The sequence below is a fragment of the Triticum urartu genome, chromosome 3A (assembly GCF_056163025.1).
Source record: "Triticum urartu cultivar PI428250 chromosome 3A, HENAU_Tu73, whole genome shotgun sequence".
Lineage (NCBI taxonomy): Eukaryota > Viridiplantae > Streptophyta > Magnoliopsida > Poales > Poaceae > Triticum > Triticum urartu.
This window is the reverse complement of record NC_141875.1, coordinates 642,521,505-642,543,977: the sequence shown is the minus strand read 5'-3', so window position 1 is coordinate 642,543,977 and position 22,473 is coordinate 642,521,505. Positions and strand designations below refer to the sequence as shown.

At 45.6% G+C, this 22,473-nt stretch overlaps 2 protein-coding genes and 1 long non-coding RNA gene across 7 annotated transcripts; 2 read left to right on the top strand and 1 right to left on the bottom strand.

Annotated features, from left to right (window-relative positions):
• Window positions 1-1,986: 1,986 nt before the first annotated feature.
• Window positions 1,987-6,021, top strand: LOC125545715 (uncharacterized). Of its 5 annotated transcripts, none has more exons than XR_015598806.1 (5): window positions 1,987-2,434; window positions 3,228-3,298; window positions 3,387-4,154; window positions 4,554-4,637; window positions 5,717-6,021. It is a non-coding gene; the product is annotated as an uncharacterized LOC125545715 (long non-coding RNA). The 5 variants fall into 5 exon arrangements; XR_015598807.1 differs by having other exon boundaries at window positions 4,737-6,021; XR_007300188.2 differs by having other exon boundaries at window positions 1,988-2,434; window positions 3,387-4,637; window positions 5,743-6,021.
• An 8,063-nt stretch (window positions 6,022-14,084) lies between these two features.
• On the top strand, window positions 14,085-15,452 carry LOC125545714 (1-aminocyclopropane-1-carboxylate oxidase homolog 1). The gene has a single exon (XM_048709746.2). The coding sequence runs from the start codon at window positions 14,144-14,146 to the stop codon at window positions 15,221-15,223; it is 1,080 nt and encodes a 359-aa protein (XP_048565703.1). The 5' UTR covers window positions 14,085-14,143; the 3' UTR covers window positions 15,224-15,452.
• A 681-nt stretch (window positions 15,453-16,133) lies between these two features.
• LOC125545713 (selenium-binding protein 1) lies at window positions 16,134-20,001 on the bottom strand. The gene is made up of 8 exons (XM_048709743.2): window positions 19,846-20,001; window positions 19,565-19,727; window positions 18,387-18,582; window positions 18,087-18,314; window positions 17,583-17,814; window positions 17,391-17,498; window positions 17,025-17,297; window positions 16,134-16,608 (listed from the first exon to the last, which is right to left on the bottom strand). The coding sequence occupies exons 2-8, from the start codon at window positions 19,725-19,727 to the stop codon at window positions 16,324-16,326; spliced, it is 1,485 nt and encodes a 494-aa protein (XP_048565700.1). The 5' UTR covers window positions 19,846-20,001; the 3' UTR covers window positions 16,134-16,323.
• Between the last annotated feature and the right edge of the window lie 2,472 nt (window positions 20,002-22,473).

Here is a 22,473-nt window from a genome sequence, read left to right as displayed (position 1 = left end):
TATGTCATGAATGTAGCCATAAGATTGATCATTTGGCTTGAAAGCCATAAATCTTCATGCATGATAGCTCATTTCTGAGAATACTTTTTTAAAATAATTGTCGTATTACAAGTTTATTATTTTTCTGGAAACTTGGTCATATATAATGACACAATGCGAAGGTTTCCCAATTTTTTGATTTTTTTAAATTTTTTATGCCCGTTTCAAAATGCGGTCAAAACGGCAGGCATGACCATTTCTAGCTAGTGGTTGAATCTTGGAATTTTTTTGCCGTTTCTCTAATTAAATAGATACTTATGTACCTCTAAATGATTTTTGGAAAAAATAAAGAGCAAACTATAGGCAGTTGCAGTTCAAATTTGACCCGCTTCCTACTGAATCAGTGGGAATTTGTCTTTTTCACCAGATGTGGATCAAAACTTTTGACACCCAACTATTTTGTCAATTATACATTAAATATGGACTAGTATTTTATAAAATTGATTAGGTCCAATTTTGCAACGAATATATGGTAGGTCTTTCACAAAAAAAAACTCATTTCAGGCACTCGGAAAATGGAAAATGAATTTTCCGTGCAAAGAAAATGAAAACTCCCTTAGACAACATTGTTTGTCATTCCAATATGCACCCTTGTGCACAATATGAGATCATTTGAACAAACTATGCCATGAATGTGGCCATAAGATTGATCATTTGGCTTGAAAATCATGAATCTTCACGCATGATAGTTCATTTCCGAGAACACTTTTTTAAAAAGAATTGCCGTATTACAAGTTTATTATTTTTCCTGATAACTTGGTCACATATAATGACACAATGCGAAGGTTTTGCAATTTTTTGTTTTTTTTGAATTTTTTATGCCCATTTCAAAATGCGGTCAAAACGACGAGCTTGACCGTTCCTAGCTAGTGGTTGAATCTTGGAAAACTTTTGGTGTTTCTATGATTAAATAGATACTTATGTACCTAGAAATGATTTTTGGAAAAAAAAAGAGTAAACTATGAGGCGGCTGCAGTTCAAATTTGACCCACTTCCAGCTGGATCAGCGAAAATTTGTCTTTTTCACCAGAGGTGGATCAAAACTTTTGACACCCAACCATTTTGTCAATTTTACATTAAATATGGACTAAGGTTTTATAAAATTGATTTGGTCCAAATTTGCAACAAATATATGGTAGGTCCTTCACAAAAAACTCATTTTGGGCACTCGAATAATGGAAAATGATTTTTTGGTGAAAAGAAAATGAAAACTCCCTTTGACAACATTGTTTACCATTTTTCAAGATGCACCTTTTTGCACAATATGAGATCATTTAAACAAACTATTCCATAAATATTGCCATAACATTGGTCATCTCACTTGAAAAGCTATGAATCTTCATACATGATAGCTTATTTATGAGAACACCTTTTCAAACTAATTGATGTATTCCAAGTTTTTTATTTTTGCTGATAACTAGGTCATATATAATGACACAATGCGAAGGTTTACATTTTTTTTGATTTTTTTGAATTTCCTATGCCCGTTTCAAAATGCGATCAAAACGATAAGCATGACCGTTCATAGCTAGGGGTTGAATCTTGCAAAACTTTCGGAGTATCTCTAATGAAATAGATATTTTTATACCTAGAAATGTTTTTTAGAAAAATTAAAGAGCAATCTATCAAGCGGCTGTACTTTAAAAATTGACTCGTTTCCAGCTAAATTGGACATAAAATGTGGTCTAATAATTTTTAAAAATGATGTGGTGTCATTTTGCAACAAATATTTGGTAGTTCTTTCATAAAAAACAATCATTGTTGCTCGAAAAATAGACAATGCTTTTCTTGTAAAAAAACTTAATTTTATTAAATTACGACTAATTTAGATGGTCATAACATCTTTAAAGTGTTTACTGCGTTTTGATTGGTCTATAAGCCTCTCACATGGATCATGCCTCCAACACCGTTGGATACCGCTGGATCCGACGGCAGCCCTCATCCCCCTCACACTCTCACCCCTCGCCCGTCTCACCCCCTCGTCCAAACACTAGCTTTCCTCGCGCCGCACCCGAGCCGTGCCTCCTTCCCTCCGCACGCCGCCACAGCTCGCCGCCGACGGCCTCCACTTCTCTCCCACCCGCCTCTCTCCCACCCCAGACGGATCGCCCAACACATCCATCTCTCCTCTCCTGCAACCCCTCTCTCTCTCTCCCCGCACTTCACAGCGACAACAAGCACTCCCAGATCCCTCCGGATGCCGGACTTGGAGGAGTCTGTGCAGCCCAAGCCCGCCGACCCCTCCGCCCCGCCCCCCGCCGCCGGTAGAAGATGGAGGCCCCGGGCTCCCCCTACGCCTCCTCGCCCTAGTCCGCGCCCAAGCGCGCGCCCCTCTCCTCCCCGCTGCCCCCGCAGGACCGCCCCGACGCCGACCACGACGCCGCCGAGCCTGAAGGTAACTAACCACACGCATCCCTGTGTTCTCTCCGCGAGCTGAGCTCCGGGTCCGCTCGCGTACGAGCATGGCCACCGCGGCCGCACGCGCGGATCTGCGAGATCAGGGCCCTGGCGCCCCGCCGCGAGCCTGAGATCTGCGGCCGGCCGCTGTGGTGGCGCCGGATTTGTGGTGGCCGGTTCCATGGCAGCGGGCGCTCACAACTGGCCAAGGATCATTCATGCTCAGCCCCTTTGTTTCGCACCTCACATGCCGCTGCGCCCGGTTGACCTCGCTGCAGTGCACGGGGGGATGGCGGTTTGGTTAATGTGCTCTGGTTCGTTCGTTGGCTGATTCAGTGCCATTGCCTACGCTCGAGTAGAGTTTAGTACACTACAGCGCGCCTGATTGTGCACAGCTACACTTATTTACTTTGTTTCAGATGCGTGATTGTAGTTTTTTTTGTTATTCCGGAGTAACAAAATTTTCTTTTGTGCTGTGCTGCAGAAGACGTACTCTTGTGTAGTTCAGTTAGAATAATTGCGATCTCTATTATCCAGTATGACCTTATAACAGTTTGGAATGATCTGTTTTGATTTACGAACACTTACTAGCCGTAGTAGTCAGTCCTTAGCTCTGTATGGTGGTCGTTGCTTCGTTGAATTGCTTGGCGTCGCTGTAGCCGTAGTAGCCAGTGCTACTGTTTCCACAATCGATGCTTACGGCCACTGCACACAGTCTATTTTAATCCTTAGCATCCACTTCATATTCTTCTAGTACTGATATTCTTCTCTGAATTCATAATTTTTCGCAGAGAAGCTGCAACCTGCAGAATGCAAGAAAGGGCTGATGTGTGTTGCGTCCTCGCCATTTCTGGACATCAAGGTTGGGCAGACCTACCAGATGTCCTGCTTCATTCGATTGTTGCTCTGGTGGGCTCCTTCTCTGACCTTCTTGCCTTCGCGGTCTGCAGGTTCTTGTCATCGTCCTATGTGAGCTGCGAACAGCTCATCCATCCCACCAACCCCGATAATTTTTATATATGCTTGCTATGGGTTTCCATTCAAATCTATAAGGTCGTTAACTGCTATCTTATTCAGTTTTTTTCTTCCCTGTATCTATCAAGCTTAGTCATGTTTACACACAGCTTCAGTAAATGGCATTGTATATGTTTTTCTCAGTAAATGCAAGACATTGTATTCAACACTAATCTCCTAAGTATGCCATGAGCATGTGAATAGCTCAATCCTGTTGTCTTTGTGCTTAGTGCTTACTGCCTAGGTGTTCTCAGTTTACAAAGGGTTTTGGGAGTACTTGCCTGTTGCAAATGGATGGGCCTGTTGTTAGATGCATGAGTCTGACACTCCAGTGATTTCTAACTTAGACACTTGTATTTATGCAACTTTACCAACAATTTTGTTTGCAACAGCATTATGCACATGAGGCAGGACTATACAAGTGAATTGTCGCAGTAAGGTCCTTCCATGGATTTCATGTGGCTCCTTGAGTTGTAAGATGCAGCTCCAACATTGAATATATTTTGAATGTTTCCAAAGATACTCTGTTACGTTTACTTCAATATATACATGCATGTTACTGATAGAAGCTGGCTGCAGGAATCTGTACACATATATACTCTCTTGTACAGTGCATTGCTAGATCACTCACTAGGCATTATGTAATACTACTAGGAGATATGGGTGAGGGACTAAAAGGATGATATGCTTCCATGAATTTATTTGTAAGAAGTTTTTCTTGGCTGTGTACAAATCAACCCAAATGAATTTATGTTCTTTTTACTTCCAGAGTTATAGTGCACTCATACTGTCATCACATTGCGTGTTCTTGCTGCATATACCTCTCTATTTGCTTAGGCAGACAACTACTTATGTAATATGCAAACAACAACAACATAGCTAGTGATGCTAATTCTACCTCTTGTTACAAAATCAGAATTCCTCTTGTTGCACATGACAACTCCGTTTCCTCTTGTTACAGAATCAGAATTCCTCTGCTTCTTATGCTACTCTGCTAGAACTCTGCTTTTCTACTTGTCATATTGAATATACATGTTCTAAACATTATACAGTACTTTCGTTGTTAACTCCAAACAACTTGGGATCTTCTCTTCTGCATGCAGCAACTGGCTTACCAGTACGCCGCCAAGGGGGCATGCCTTCCCTGGTAGCAAGGAGGGGGCATACCTTGCCCTGCAGACAGCAAGGTGAGACCATCGTGATCCACCCTCCCACTTCCTTCTCGTGATTCCCTAACTGCTCAACATGTTGATCTGTTCTTAACATCTGAAACTTGTTGTCTGCAGGGTGACTAGTGATATTCAGTTTTTTGTGTGTGTTTTCTACACACACACACACACACACACATGGTCCTTCCTTTTAAATCTCCTCTGCTGCTTACTGACAGAGTACTATGCACGTACAGTAGTTGAGTAGTAGTGTGTAGGTTATGGCTGTAGTGTGCTCTCACGTTGCATAAAATTCTGGTATTGTGTTCATATAGCTAATCTGCTGCTGTTGTGCATAAAATTCCAGGATCTTTGCATGTAAGTTCTGGCTGTAGTGTGCTCTCCCGTTGTACATGCCCCTACCTTTAGTAAGATTAAATTGCTACTATTAATGATGAATGGTTGAGTTTTAAAACTTGAAGCACCACCTACTTTCTGGTCCTGTAGTGTTTAAAACTGATAATTATGATGCATTGGTCGGCCATATGGCCTTGTTTTTTAATGCACACACACACACACACACACACACACACACACACACAGATATATATATATATATATATATATGATGTAGTTGATAGGCCTTGATATCAACCTCTCAAGTTCATGTTCCCTGGTGTGTAGGTAACTAGTCATTTTTTGGCAAGCCTGTAATGAATTTATTAGAACTTTGCTCCTATTGCCGTGTACTGTATGAAGCAAAAAGGTCTATATTAGTGAGGATGTAAATGTAGAAGTATAGAAACCATAAATTCAAGCTTCTGCTGTAGCATGCTCAATATATATTGTTATAGAATAGTGTTCTACAAAAGGTTGAAACACCATGGTCTCAGTCATTTGTAGGAAGTAGAAACACCAAGGCTGACATGCACTTCACTGTTTCATTCGTTTTTTCTAATTTAATTTTCTGGATAGTAAATTTGCTAAATTTGCGATTGTACGCCCTTTGTGAAAAAATTGCATTTTATGTTTCCATGCCCTATAATGCTGAAGCACGGTTCTCTGATATTCTGCACCACTGAAAGGGTGATATCTTGTATAAATTTGGCTTTTGGCAGGTAATCCTTTTCCCTGCCATGTTCAGGTGCATCACTCTGATGCCGATGAAGGGTGAGATCTTGGTCGACACTATGGAGAAGACCGTGAAGCCTGGTGTGTTCCTCAAATCGGGACTGATAGAAACCGAAGGGCCACTCGAAGCTGTCAAAGGGCACTTGTAGATCTTGTGGTTGTGATTACACTTGTAGAGACTTGTAGAGCTTGTGGCTGTGATTACCATTGTATCTAAGTTATATGATGTAACAGACTTATTTTGGCTGTTATTTGAAGTATTATCTGTGCTTTCTGGTTGTTTTGATTTGAATATTGGTTATTTATTTACCGATGAATTGAAAACATGGACCCACATATTAGAACATGACAATCAGGACCCATTTGAGTAATGGACCCATCTCCTAAAAAATTACGAACCGTTGAGCCAGAAAGGCCTTGATCCGAAAACAAAAAAGGCTGAAATATTAGGCCAGGCCCATGTAGTAGAGCAGAATGACAAAAAAATGATAACTAAAAAGGCTGAATTAATGGGCTCGGCCCATATAGACACTGAATTGGACCGGGCTGAATCTTGTGCCACATCAGCTTGCCATGCTGGATGCCTACGTGGCCTGAGGAGGTTGCTAGTGACCAAAAATTTGGTCGTGGAACCAACGACCTTTTACATATCACAAAGAAGGTCACTAATTTCAGTTTACGACCGCCAGCTTTTGACCTTCTGGTTTTGGTCACAAAAAGGCCGTAAATGAAAAATATGACCTTTCAGAGACCAATAGTGAGGGTTACAAGTTGACATATTTCTTGTAGTGCTCTTCGACTCCGACTCCAACGACGGCGACATCGGCACCTTGTCGTCGGACGACCAAGATCCTCCACCAACCTCGGACGCCTATAGTTGCGCCTGTGACCGGAAGGGCAAGGAAGTGGTTATTCTGCCCCCCCCCCCCTCCTCCTCAATGTTTATACAGTTTAAGTTGTAGAAGTTTATGAACTTGTCCGTGGATGAACTGTGATCTTTTGGATGTGGTGAAGTGTGTTTATGTCTATTTGCAGCCGATCTTGTGTTCCTTTACAGCTCAATTTTGTTGTCCGTCGTCTGATCACGTAGGATAGATCAACGTGTACATAGATAATATGGATATAAGACGCAAGATATGAGATACGCGAATACGGGACGGCAAATTTGAGGTGTGCCCGATCACTGCCCGCGGATGCGCCCGGCGCGTCCGCGCGCGTTTGAGGGGCCGGATTTGTCATATATGGCTGTAGATGCTCTTAGGAAGTAGTAGATTGCTAGCATGACATATCTTTTGTAGATTTTTTTTTCAGGAAATATCTTTCGTAGATTGAAGCTGCTTAAAAGGCACACCAAAATACTGATGTTCTATCAACTTTCTCTGTCCTTCTAGAGGTTAGTGAATGGTTTAATAATCTGATGCTAATAATCAATTGTTATGATTAAACTGCAGAGGCTTCCTTTTTTTCCACATGGTTTTTTATATCTGCTATCTAGAGTCATGCCCGGTCGTTATTTTTATTTTCCTCGGGCAAAATTAGTTATATGTTATTTGTATTTTTCGATAAAGGGCGTTTTTTATTGATTCATAATGTAACATCAAGAGGATACATGCACTATGAACACACACCCGATCTTTGTATAACTTGCACACAGCAAATACTAACACACACACACACAATCCTGCTAGCAGATAGCAAAGTCATACAAAACCAAAACTATGCCTGGGATGAAGAGGAAAAAAGAAGCAATCAAGGCAGTAAACGAGGAAAAACAACAACGGCCATGGGCACCAACCACCACTTGACAATACAAGGACTACGATAAATGTCCTCCAAAAGCAACGTCTTCAGGATGGAAACGATACTCAAGTGTCGTCGTTGCCTGCTCCAACCACTGAAGGCTAGATCATGGGCTTTCATCCTGGAGATAAAGTCTGAGCACGATCCAAGCAATGTCTTCAACAAGATAACGATGGAAACCATCGCCATTGCCAGGTATAATAGACCAGGGTCACACATAGGATTTTCACCCCGAAGCTCGAGACTGGGTACCTGAGAAGCACCACCAAAACCGAAGTCATCTTATGTTGTCGCTTCCACTTTTCGCTATTCCAGCAGCATTGCACACGCGATAAGGCCACTAACAAAAGTGAAAGGTCATCGGCATCGCCAAAATCCCTTGGGACGCTCTGGCAGCATCGCATCATCCTCACAAGCGGCAGCCGGTGATAGATATGTATCAGACGACACCATCATACGCCGCCTCTTGCTTTGCCGCCCTTACCAGTAATGTAAGTTCACGGCACGTCACCCGCGAGTCCAAGCGGAGGATCGCCTCACGGGTACACGGATGGCTGCCATGGCATTGGCAAATCTTAGATCACGGGATCACGGCTTCTGAGCGAACTAGACTCTGTCAGGTACGTTGCCGGTACAGCTACAACACGCATTACGGAGGAGAGCTGACACCACCGACACCATAGACGCGTGTGCGGCCCAAACGGCTACTATGCCTGAAGCCACCGGTGTGCCGCTCGGGGGCAACACTACTGCACGCGTGCACAGACCGAATCCCATCGGGAGAGCGGCGACGAGGCCTCCCACTTGATCTTACCGGCAAGCGATGCATCCCGAATCGCTCCATCTTGCCGGCGAGTGGTGCATTGCCCTGACCACGTGATGCAACGAGAACCGCCTTCCAGATTGCAATGACGCCTATGTCCGGTGGTCCTCGCCCAGCTGTGGCCGCTGCCACTTCTTGTGTACTGTTGCTGCCTGTTGTCGCTACTGCAAGTCTGCAATAGCTGCAGCAAGCAGTACGTACATCCATCTTTGCTCGTAGATTGATGCCGTGCCGCCATGAATTTCCGGTCGCTGCTGCTCACTGCTAGCCGCTGCCGCGGACCACCAGGGCCCCGCCGCCACCGTCGGCCGCATGGGCTTTGCCCCGCGGTGTCGTCCGGCAGCGGCGAGGGAGAGAGATCGGAGAGGGAGGTCGCAGAGAAATCGGATCGAGATCCCCTCCCGTGTCGCCCGTCCGGACGACGCGGTCTAACGCTATGCATAGTGTATGATCCTGTTTATTATCGTCCATAATTTTTGCTCTTATAGGGTTATGAAAATGCATGTCATGCTATTGTATCACAACATTCCTATACCAATAATTCGATGGCACTAGCTTCTCCACACGACAAAAAACTGGAAATAACTCTCGAACCAACACAACCAGTCCAGGAGTCCCCTGCCCGCAGCACGACCTTCTCTATCACAGCACAAGAAACTGGAAGAAATCGGAACCATTATGTTGTGGTTTACATGACCGTTGACAAGGCAGATCTCGCAACAACAGGATGGGCTCCGGCTGCGGGCCGGGAATATGATGTGAAGTGACCCTGATGCCGGTCACACATCCACAATGACAATATGTTGCGTAGCGCAGTGAGGAGATTACGGCCGTTGTTGTCCATCCCTATGTGTTTGCTGTTTAATTTACAATTTCCTTGCGGGAGTTTAATTTACAATCTGAAGCTACCAAAATCTTTCTATTGAATTTTCTTTCATTTGATTAAACTGAAATATGTCTAATCAAAATTTTGTTATCACATATGTCGATAATCTTGTGGTTTTATGGGTGTTAAAACTTCATGTAGTCTTGGATTCGTCTGTTGATTTTGCAGCTTGAACATGTATATTTCATTCAGGACCAAAACCATTGCCGAAACACATTTTGTTTATTATTTGACAATTAAATATGCGTACTATATTCTCCGAGTTATTCAGCTATCTGGCGGGAGCATATGACACACATCATAACAAAAAATTGCTATCATTTTAGTTGACTCGAAATTGGATAATGAGAATGCTCTATGAAAATGGCGAAGACAACAAAGAACTTTGAGATTGTGTGATCTTAGACAAACTCATCTTACAGCATGGGGATTTCTAATATCATCATTTTTCTTTTCATCACATGGCAAACGGACAAAAGCCAACTTATAATAGACAAATATTGCTTATATATAATTAGTTTAGATGGTTGTGTGCATTATAATAATGAAGATACCGAGGGTATCCTCATCTAGTAAAAATATATCAATAGTTTAGACGTGTGTTGTACGTGCACGCTTACTAGTGCTTAAAACTAACCACGCGCGTGGAACAGGCGACCCCCCTCACCACCGACAACCGAGGTCGTCGACAGAGGGGAGCCGCCGCTGTCCAAATCCCTTTTCTTTCTTCAAAAATAACATTTTTATTTTTAAACACATGTCTATATTTTCATACACGTTATACATTTTAGTATACATCAAGAACATTTTATATACGTTGAACATTTCTCAAGTACATGATTAACATTTTTTCCAACATATGTTTTCATGCCTATTTTCTATACACATGTCCATTTTTCGTATATATCCAAAACATTTTTTAGACATGATTATTTTTCATATACATGGTTTTGAATATATATTCTGAATATGTGTTAAACATATTCCAAATACATGTTATAACATTTTATTTAATGATATAAACCATTTTTAAAACTATGTAAACTTTTTTTTTACTTTGTATAAACATTTTTTAAATATCATGAACATATTTTTTGAAACTAATTACATTTTAAAAAATGTAATAATTCTTTGAATGATACGATTTATTTGAATTACCTGAACATTTTTTTACATTGTATAAATATTTTTAAATGTCACATACATTTTTCTGGAACGGGCACACATTTTGTAAAAGCTATACTGGGTTAACATTTTTTTAAACTACAGTAGTAAAGTTTTTATATTGGGTTAATATTTTTCAAATTCGTGCTTCTTTTAGGTAAATTTAAGTATTGGAATATATGGTTAGGGTAAACTTAAGAAAATATGAACAAAATATAAAAACGAACGCATGAAAAAACACAGAAGAAAAATAAACTAACCTTCATGAAGCTACTTGGGTCGGGCTATTAGTAACGACGCTTGTGGTGAGACAAGCTATAGTAAGGCACAACCACTCCTTTGATCGTACGAGGAGCTAGATTCCAGCTGGAGGAGCTGGAGTCCACGAGTGTGTTGCTCAGGAGCGCTTATACTCGTCGTATGGTTCATGTCAGCAACATCTAAGATGGAATACCTCAAAGATCTTTGTAGGCTTATCATTTGTTCATATCGTCAAAAGTGTCAAATGTCGGAAGCTTAATGGTATATCATCGTAGTTTCATGGGAAAAATATCGGGTGATATCAACCCTTACATGCTCCCATGATACCAATTAAAAAAATTAGATGTTTCACAAATTCTAAAAAAAAATCACGAGTATTCACTAGACATGTGTCTACAATGCCTAAACTTTTCAAATAAAAATTCAAAATACAGATGGAGAAACAAAAAAGGGAAATTCAGGTGTGAATAGTGCCATTTTTGGTTTTGTCTTCTTTTGACATCATTCATCTCATTTTCCTCAATGTGTATTTTTTTTAAAAATAAGACCAACCCAAGGGCTAACCCTTGTTGGCATTTTTTTTACAGAAGAAACTCTGCGAGCACCACGCGTCAAAGCCGAGGCTTGAACTCGGCTGGGCTGGCAGCTACCCCAGCTGTCCAGCCAACGGGTCGACGCCCCATCCTCCTCAATGTGTATTTTGAGTCTGATCTAAATTTATTAGGGGTTTGGACACATATAATCTGAGCATTCCCATTTTTATGATTTTTTAAAACATTTAAATTTGAATTTTTAAAATTGGTAGAATGGGAGCATGTAAGAGTTGGTATCACCTGATACTTTCCCGTAGTTTCTTACGAGCTTTTATTGATTATATGTGATGATAGATTGTGAATGTTGGTACCAATAAACTACGGTTTACAAGAGCTTATGCCTCAATTTGTGGCATAAAAATGAAAAGAAGTCGACTGAATGATAAATTACAAAAAAGATTGTTGCGCACATGGATTACCCCGTCATGCACTAGGAAACATGTTGCAGCTTGGAGATTAGCGGTGGAGGTAAGCGTCCAACTTGACAACTTCCTTGAAAACGTTTGTGATGATTCAAGACTCTCCAATTTGAAAAAGGTTAGTGATCTTTATAGAAAACTAGTTGAGGCAAAGAAATATACACGTTTTACTTTAGTATTTCTTGTGATGAAGCTAGCATTGATTTTGCTGATCGCCACGCCCGCAATTGCGAGCATTCTCTGAAGAAATAGGCTTTTACCCCGTTATATAGATATAGCAACCACCTGATAGAACATTCCGATCAACGCTGAGGCTAACAGCACAAGCACGCCCAAATAAAAATACAAGAGAAAATAAGAGATGAAATGTCAACAACGCCGGATCAACGAAAGCTATGGCACCCTGCGACCGCTGCGCCCACCGAAGATAACCACCACGCTCCAAAGCCACCGAGTTGCCGTGTACCAAGCACCACCTTCACGAAGGGATGCGACGATGACGACGCTGCTGCCCGGACGAATCCTAAGATTTCTCCCGGTACACGGAGGGTAGTGGGGGAGAGGGTCACCCGACGCCCTTCAAGAAGGATGGCGGCGCCCACAGGCGTCACCGCGTCGGTGCCGGCAAGGCCCGAGATGGATTTCTCCCGACCCCTCGCGCCCACCACCCAGGACCAGCCTTCGGCTCCACCACACCTGCCGCCCACCAACATGCGCCAACACAGTCACGAGGACACCGCCGTCGACTCACCACGGCCAACGAAGTGAGGCCGGCCGGATCCCAAATGAGACACCCGTAGACAAAGACCAGCAGCACCGCAGCCATGAGGGAGGGAACAACCTCCACCGACTTAGGCGGTAGCAGACCGGGCGTAGCAGCAGATGCACACCAGACCAAATGTCCGGCCGAGCCCTGGACGGGCCCGTGAAGCTCCGCTGCCATGCTGCAGCAGTCGTGGCACAACAGCCGCCGTCCCTGTCGCGAGGAGCTTGCCAGAACCACCGGAGAACAACCCACCGCAGCCCCCCCCAGCAGGCCCACCCTAACCCAGATCGGGCCCGTGGGGCCTATATCTGGGCCAACCGGGCGCGGCCGGCCGCCGCCGCCAGGGGACAACGCCACCGCACCGCCGACGTCCAGATCCGCGCCGGAACGCCGCCGGCCGAAGCGCTCCGCCGCCAGGACCGCACGCCCGAATCGGGGTCCAGCGACGGGGGAAGAAGGGGGGCCGCCACCGACGGACTGCGGGGCGCCGCGCGAGCAACGCCCAGCCGCGCCCGTCGGCGGCAGCGGCGAGGGGAAGGGGGCGGCGACTCGCGGGGAGGGGAGGAGAGGGGAGCCGCCCCGATCGCCTCGCTCGGGGAGGGCGACGCGGGGGGCCGAGCTCGGGGGGAGGGGAGGAACGGAATTCGGCAACCTGCGAGCATTCTCTGAAATGAAATAGTATCAACAATGAAATAGTATCAAGTCTAGTTTGCACAATAGAATATATAGCCGATGATTCCATGTATTGTTATCTTGTTACATATATTGAAACCGATGTACTTCAGCCTATTAGTGCCGAAGCTGGGTACTTACCAAAATATGCATGATCACAAATAGCTGCTACCAAAATATGTTTGTAATAAAGCATTACTTTTTTCGTTCATGTTTAATTTGTGGGTGTGTCTAGGGCATATCTAGATGTGCTCTAGTTATTATACATCTAAGTGAGTGAATCAAGTATAAAGAGAAAAAGAAAAAAGAGAAAAAAATATTCACACGAATCTCAATGTAAGATCAATGACATATGACTTAGATGTGCTTTAGCAAAACTGTTAATTTGTATACAAAGTTTTTCTAAAACTTGATGTCACAAGGTTTAGATCCTGGCATCACCAATGACACCTCCTCGCATTGCTCCTAGCTATTCTTCTATGCATGTTCATTTTTTCGCAATGGGTGTTCAAAAACAAGGTGCTTCCGACAAACCGGTGGCACGTGCTAAGAGAAGAAAACGCCGACGATGCATCGGAAGAAGGTTGTGTGTTGGATTGTGGCCAAAAGGCACTTTACCAATATTTTAGTCATGACCATAAACTTGTTCTTGGTTTGGATCATGGTTTTTGGCATGTCAATGCCTCTTTGCCCACCTAGTTCATTTTTCTTGCCAGTGCTTGCTAAATCATTGAGTAGTAAAATCTTGACCAAAATATTAGCAAGCCAAATGTATTTGGGAAGGCAAGCTTAGGCTAAAACCAAATATACAACCGAACAAATTGACGCTTTGAGATGTGTGTTCCACAATCCACAAAAGTTGGTTTGGTTTTCAGCAAATCCGAATAGACGTCGACGTATACACTGCCTGTCAGCAATCATGGAATGTACGATCAGTAAAGAGCCACGACTACATCACTCACTACCACACACACGTAGACAAACTGAATTCAAAGGATCGACACACTGCAGAAGCTAGCTCCAATTACCCATGGCCTCCGACCACCGCCTCGGTGCGCTCAAGGCGTTCGACGACACCAAGGCCGGCGTCAAGGGCCTCGTCGACGCCGGAGCGACGGCCGTCCCCGCCATCTTCCACCACGCGCCCGAATCCCTCAACGACGCGCCGCATCACCATGACCATCAGTTCGCCATCCCGGTCATCGACCTTGCCGGCCTCGCGACACCGTCCGGGCGAGCATCGGCGGTCGGTGCCGTGAAGGCGGCCGCGGAGACGGTAGGCTTCTTCCAGGTGGTGAACCACGGCGTGCCGGAGGAGGCCATGTCGGCGATGCTCGCGGCGCTGCGGTGCTTCATCGAGGAGCCGGCGGTGGCCAAGGCGCCGTACTACACCCGTGACCACGGCCGGCGCGTGAGGTACCAGAGCAACTTCGACCTGTTCCAGTCGCCGGCGGCCAACTGGCGCGACACCCTGTTCATGGATATGGCACCGGAGCCGCCGGCGCCCGAGGAAATCCCCCCGGCGTGCAGGGCAATCGCCCCAGAGTTCGCAGGGCTGGTGCAGCGGCTGGGGAGCACGCTGCTCGGGCTTCTGTCGGAGGCGCTGGGCCTCCGGCGAGGGCACCTGGAGGAGGACGCCGCGTGCCTAGAGGGGCTGAGCCTCGCCTGCCACTACTACCCGGCGTGCCCGGAGCCGCACCTCACGCTGGGCACAACCAAGCACTCCGACCCCAGCTTCATCACCGTGCTCCTCCAGGACGCCGTCGGCGGCCTCCAGGTGCTCGTCGACGACGACGACAAGCAGAACCCGGCGTGGGTGGACGTGCCGGCAGTGGCGGGGGCGCTGGTGGTGAACGTGGGCGACTACCTGCAGCTCCTGTCCAACGACAGGTTCAAGAGCGTGGAGCACCGCGTGGTGGCCAAGAGCGCGGGGCCGAGGGTGTCGGTGGCCTGCTTCTTCCGGACGGACAGGTCGACGAGGGTGCTCGCGCCGATCGTCGCCGACGGCGGCACCGCCCGGTACAGGAACACGACGGTGGACGAAATGGTCAGGCACTACAGGGCCAAGGGCCTCGACGGCGTCTCCTCGCTCCAACACGTCAGGATCTAATGAATCTCACCCAAATGTATTTGTTGTGCTTATGATCGGAATTCATGTTTGGGCTTGAATCATATACCAGTACTCCCTCTTTAAAGAAATATCTAAACGCTCTTATAGTATTTCTTTACGGAGGGAGTACATCTTAGCAACGCAAGAATAAAATGCAATCGTTGTACTCTTCCCAATCGCGATATTGTGGTTTGTGGATTCAGTTGGAAATGCAGATAAGATTTAATTCCCTGAGGTATTAACTAAAACATGTCTAGTACATCTATATTTTGATAAATGGAAGTCATGTATTGCGAAACGGAGGGACTAGTTTTGATGACTGATTACCAAACACTGGCCTACGGATCTCGCTGATGGAACCAGACCTGAAGAAATCGACGGATAACGAAACTGGATAGTGCTTCCCACAAAAGCTTACATCTCATCGACACTCGGGTGATATATCTTGTCGGTGAACCAAATGGAAGGCGATTTGTAAGGGTAAGCTTCTGCCAGTTAAATTTGTTTGATAGGAGTACTATCTAATCTGTATGTACAGAGTTTAAATGCTTGTGTAATGTAAGCTAATGCACCATCATTCCCTCCCACATGTACTCCAGTTGGGAAGAAGATTGCCAGCTGACCAAACAGGCACTAGTAAGCTAATACCTTCGAACTACAAGGAGATCCACCCCGACTACCCTGAGGCAGTACGTCGGGTGCAGAGCAATCAACTGACATACATAATTTTGGTTACAAGACCATGCATGCTGTTGGTTGCAAGAAATACTATTTGATTTTGGTGAAATAGCATTATATCTCTGGTTAATACTGTATATGGCTATTGCATGTGTTACTTTGCTTCCAGCTTAATCATTCTCGTTTAGAACATTTCAAGCAGAAGATATAAGGCCTACAAAAGCATCAGAAATTTCAGAATCAGAGGCAACTCTTATTAGGGCACAAGCTCCCATGAAGCCAATGTCAGAGGTTCTATCAGGAACTTATTCCAATTGATACCACATCACATACAACACCGCAGGCAGGGAAGAAACCATCTTAATTACAGTGAGCTTAACACCATGGATCTCCAGCTGCATATGCACCCTACACCCTTCGTCCTAGATCCATATGTCAGAGGTGCAGTCTCCCCCAGGATATCTCATTTCATGGGCCAATGAGGGACCTTCAGGCTCGGTGCCAAAATCCACGAAGAAGTCGGGGTTGACAGTCAGCCCTCCTTCCTCGGTGTCGACGTCGATCTGCAACATGTGAGATCCCTTCTTGAGAAGGTCAGGGCCATAGAACTGCTCGTCCCACCGGCTGAAGAGAGAGTTGGTTACATAGACCCTCTTGCCATCCAAGCTCAGCTGAATCATCTGCGGCCCACCTCTAAGCCGGTGCCCCTGAATACAAGACACATGGTATGTCAGAGTAATGTTGAGTGACTAGAAATAAATACTCCCTCCGTCCCAAAATTCTTGTCTTAGATTTGTCTAGATATGGATGTATCTAATACTAAAACGTGAGTTGATACATCCCTATTTAGAAAAATCTAAGACAAGAATTTTGGGACGGAAGGAGTATGTTCCAAATATTGCAGTTTCATTGGATCATTCGGTTTAGTTGAGAATAAGTATAGCAGCATTGCAAGCTGGATGTGTTCCAGTTGGTACTTGAATCACCCATCAGTTGAACTATATATAACCAGTATTGAATTGTGACTCTGGTTATTTTTTAATAAAAGATACAGAAGATATTCTGAAGAATGTAACTTATGTACCAAGCCATTAAGATTTAAGAGGAGTACTGTAGAGTTTACCTTGACTTGGGGCACAGCATACTGCTCTTCTTTGTCATCGTCGGTCACATAGACAACATCACTGCCCTTTTGAAGAAGCCCACCTACAAATACTTGCCCAGCCAACACAGGCTTTGCAGGGTCCTCAATGTTGTACTGCCTGATATCCCCATGAAGCCAGTTGACCAAGTAGAGATAACGGTCATCCAGAGAGATGACAAAGTCAGTTATCAATCCTGGCATTTCTGGCAGCATCCAGTTGCGCACCTTCAGTGGCTCTATGGATATAGCTACCTACAAATACAGGCACAAGAAGTGTAAATAAAATGAAAATAAACTTCATTATGTGTGAAAGAAGTAGGCATTAGCATGTCATTGCGGACAAACCTCATGGCTCCATGATCCATCTGCAGTTTTGAAGAATCTCACCATGTTGCTTGTCAAAGCACAGCCAACATAGCCAGTGTCCTTTGATGGGTCATGTAAAAACCTCACCTGCAGAGAAGATAAAAAGAGAACTATGGTTATAGGATAATTATTAGACCCCTATACTCTTGGTACTTGATAGTTGATACACACCTCCAGTGGAAGAAGACCTGTGCTGCCTAGATCCAGTGTCTGCTTGAGCTCACCACCAGGCCAGTCATACACATGCAGGTGCCTTCCATAGAGACCATCCTGGACATGTTGGAGATCGAAACCTGTCCTGAAAGCTGCCGGAGCTCCCCATGAAGAGCTAATCATCGTCTTGTGACGAGGCTGGTACCAGAAATCATAGCCAAACAAGGGGCTGTGACCTGGCTTTTCCCAACTACAAGTAGCAAATAGTTAAATCAGTACAGTTGGAGCCACTGAAAACTGTCTGTTTCGGAAAAGTAAGGCATCAATAATAGGAGTACTAAAGTTTTTCAAAGCTGAAATATTACTGAAGATTTTGTAATATGTAAATCAGGATGGAGTGGTTGGATGATTCTGATATGCTGAGATGGTTTCATGATGAAGTGACAATATGTTACAGAATGCATTTGAGCATATGTTATGTTTCCATGTCAATGGTACCCAGATTGTGGGCAAAAAACTTACCGCCCTTTGACGTTAAACTCTGAATCCAACAGGAGAAAGCCATTGCCAGCAGCATTGCCCTCCTTGTCTCCCAGGCAGGAAATCATGATATCCCCAGTTGCAAGGCAATGGGATGTGTGAGGGAACCCAAGCCCGGTCTTCTCAGCAATGTCCTCAGCCTGGACAACCTTGTGCAGAGCAGGCGCCCTCGGATCCTTCGCAGTGTCGACCACATACACGCGACCAGACCTGTGAACAACCAGCAGATCAGCACTTCAAAACTGAGCTAAAATTCAACCGTTCATTCATCTGATTACTCACAGCAATGAAGGGAGAATCAAGAAGCGCCGGCTCGTGGATGGATCACCATGGCAGGAGCTGCAAGCGTTCCAGCCGGAGTGATGCAGCTCGTCGCCGATGTGGGTGGCCGGGAGCCTGTGGATCACCTGGGAGTAGGTCGCTGAATTGGGGTCGACGTCCACTGTAGCCAGGTAATCCGGCTTGTTGATTCCAGTACCTGCAAAATTCAGTACAATCAGGCAATCAGCAAGACTTCACACAATCAGGCAATCAACCTGTACAAAGGCACACCCGTACATCTCTTCTCATGCTCACATGGTTTGTTCTGCCTTCAGAAACTGCCATGAAGAGAGGCCATGTGAAGCTCAGAAACAGACAGGGACTGAACTAGACGGTTCTGAATGATCCACGACTCAGCCAACTTGGACACTTGTGTAACAGCAAATGGCAGTTTCTGCCATGGAGGGCACATGCATGCTGCGTGCATATGTACAGTAGTAGCAGTACATATCAGAATTAAAGCCGGTCTATATGGTTAGACACTACATTACACCCATTACATTAAGTTGGACGGGCTAAAAATACTCCAGCCCAGTGTCTACACCAAAGCACGAAAAATTGCACATCTCTGACGAAAAGAAACTGCCATATGCAGAGTAATTGGAGATCTGAACCAAGGCTCTCTTTTCTTTTTTGCGTGGACCAAGGCTTATTATTAGGAAGTTAGAATAGCAAAGCATATGCCAATATTCTTCTTGTCCTCATTTAGTCATCTCTGACACCCATATTAGGAATTTAATATGTTTACTCATTTGATTCAAATATTACTAGGATTTTAATCCTGGAAGTCTCACTTTCTCGATTAGGAGTAATATGGAATCTGAGTACATTAGAAAGAGACTTCCAGGATTAAATTAAGTGGCATGTCCATCTCAGATTCTCAGTCCAGTCCAGGTTAAGTCAAGCCTGTGCAAGCTCCTGCTTCTGCTGCTGTTGTTGTTGTACTACTCTACGTCCCTATACTTTAATTATAAGAACCTGTAACGGAATCATAATTGCTCGCTGAGATCTAAGCGCCAACCGCAGTGCGGGTGTCAGCGGTGTGCGCGTGCGTTGGCCGTGCGTATGAGTGGCCTTTTTTCCAGTGTTGGAACTTGGTACTTGGAAGAGGAGGGTCGGGCGGAAGGAAGGATTGGTACCATTGTAGACGCAGGTGACGTAGAGGAGCCCCTCCCGCGGGCCCTTCTCCATGGCCTCCCTGGGCGTGGCGTACCCGGGGCCCTTCGCCGCGCAGCACCCCGCCCCGGCGCCGTTCGCCTTCGCCACCGCCGGCACCGCCGCGTCAGCCACCGCTGCGGCCATCTGTGATCTCAGGACGCCCAAATTAGTTAACCCCCTGCCTGAAGGAAAACGCCGCTCCCGGTGCCAGCCGCCGGAGAGCAGCTGACGGAGCAGGGAGCCGAGCTCAGTGCTGACTCACCGGAGGGTAGGAGTTCTCTTCTGCTGTGCGAGAGGGACAGAGGAAGGGAGCAGAGGAGAGGAGAGAGATGGTGGTGGGACTGCCCGCCCGGGAGACGGGGGTAATTATAGAGGGGAGGCTAACTTTGGCTGCCGCCACGTGGGCGGAGGGGATGCCGCGGGACGCGCCTCGCGATGCGTGCGGCTGGCTATAGGAGGGAAGGGAGGCCGGAGGCGTGGCGAGTGAACCTGGGCCCGGGGCGTGGGCAGGGCGTCGTCGTATCTGGACGATAATGCGGGTGCCTGCGTGGCGGGCGGGATCGATCCGTCCACGAACTGGGGTTGGAGAAAGCTTGGACCGTCGATGGCGACGCAGCGAGCGGTTCGTGGCGGTGGCTCGGCGCGTCCCGATCCGGGGCCTCGCGGTCGCAGCCGTGAGCCGCCCGTCTTGGCCGGAGCCTGCGTGCGCCACGGGCCGTCCTGTGTGGGTGTGTGTGTCTGCGTGTGCAACGGACGCTGCAGCTTTGCATTTTTCCTAGCACGAAATTGGCACTTTATTTCGTAATACTACTCGTAACGTTCTTATATTTCTTCGCGAAGGAAGTATTTATCTAAATATGGATGTATCTAACACTAAAATGTGTCTAGACACATCCGTATCTGACAAATCAAAAACAAGCTTTTTGAGACGAAGAAAATACTAATGTACTCTCTCCGTCCGAAAAAACTTGTCCCAAACTTGTTCCTCAAATGGATGGAGTGCTAGATACATCCATTTGAGGAACAAACATTTTCAGACGAAGAGGGTACTCTTTAATATTAATCTATACTCCCTCCATCCCAAGTTATATTTGTATCTAAACAAATCGAACATAACATATATACTCCTTCCGTTCCAAATTACTTGTCGCAGAAATAGTTATATCTAGAACTGAAATACATCTAGATACATCCATACTTGCGATAAATAACTCGGAACGGAGGGAGTAATAGAGTACTGTATATCTCTATGCATGCATGGTCGGCCATTTTACGTTCCTGTCGTCTCACCTTTCATGTTGAAAAATGAACACATGTGCTACCCAGGCCCGACCGCTCTGACAACTCGACGAGCCGATCTTACAGCCATTTGATTTGAGGGGTCTGATTAGACACTTTCTTCGTCTTTTTTATACAATGTCACTTTGTTTCTTTTTGTCAAAGCTTGACCTATAATTTTGGTCAACAAAATATGGGTTATATACTTATATGTCACAAAAAATGTATCATCGGAATTTTTTTAAAATGTGCATCCAACCGAGGGATGCTTTTACTGCAACGGAATTCTTCGTGCCATGCGTTTTAGCAACCCCGGGTCGACGAACGCCATACTCGGCTCTACCAACCGAGGATGGCTATGCCAACCAGCGGCTCGATCGTTACGTGCTCTGCTCTACCACTTCTCATCTCTTGGTCAGTGGTCACACTTTGCGATTTGCCTCTGAGTCAGCGATGCATATCCCAGGCCGTACGTGGCCTGATAAGGATGCATGCCCTAAAACACGTCAGCCAATAACGCACGACCGAAAATTCCAAACTCACACGATGGAGATCTGGTACTAGTATCAGATTTAAGCTATCTGTCCGGATGGCACGGATCTGCTAGCTAGCTGCCCATGATCAAATCAAGGACTTTGCGCGCTGCCAGCTTCCACGTCCATCACAAGGCGAGTAAAATAGCCCTGCATGCATGGTTATCTCGATCTCTGCCTCGCTGGAACTCCGTATTCGGACGTATAACGGCTGCTCTATAGTTTTGTTTTATCACCATGCGTTGCGCGCGGCCGGCGCAGATGGACTATCGATGCATTATCTCCGCTCACACGGTCAGCTGGCGGTCTGGCTGGCATGATTCCATTGGGTAAAGAGAACACAATGATCGGGCTCGGAAAGCTGAGCCAGGTTTGTGTGGAGAAGAGCATGATTAGTGAGGACGGGAGCCATCTGAGGGGTAAAGCGCAGCAGTTGACCGAGTGAAGATTGCTGTGCTAGCTGCAGAATCATAGAAAATCCAGTTGATTGACATCTCATCTGGCTGTAAATAATATACGCACTGTACTAGTCACTGTGCGTGGCATACGGAAGATTATTTTACCGGCCTGCGTACGCTGATCAATAAGTGGGTGTAGACAAACAACGTGCCTCGCGAATGTGACGGCCGGAGCAGATTTTTCACAGCGAGCATGTCTACGGAACGTGACTGCGACATGGCTTCATGCATGCGTGTGCCTACCTTCGGCGTTCGTCCTGTCGAATTGGCAATAGCTTCATGTTTCCGCGAGAGCTATCAAATCAGTGACACGAACAGAGGAGAAAAGTAAGTAGAAAACTAAGATGATGATTGGATACCGCCAAATTGGACCAATACTGTTCCGGACACGAGAATAGATTATGTTACGAGATCGACTACTTGCATGTATGCACCATAACATTTCTGGAGTGGGGAAGCCGCAAAGCAGAAGTCGGCAGCTTTTTTTCTTTTCGTTATGCACCCAATAGGAGAGGAAAAATTTTGTTTTTGCTACTTTAGATTTTGCCAATTTTTCTGTCATTTTAAATTTTGACATTTCACTTTTGCCACTCTTAGAGCATCTACCGTCGGACTTTGCAA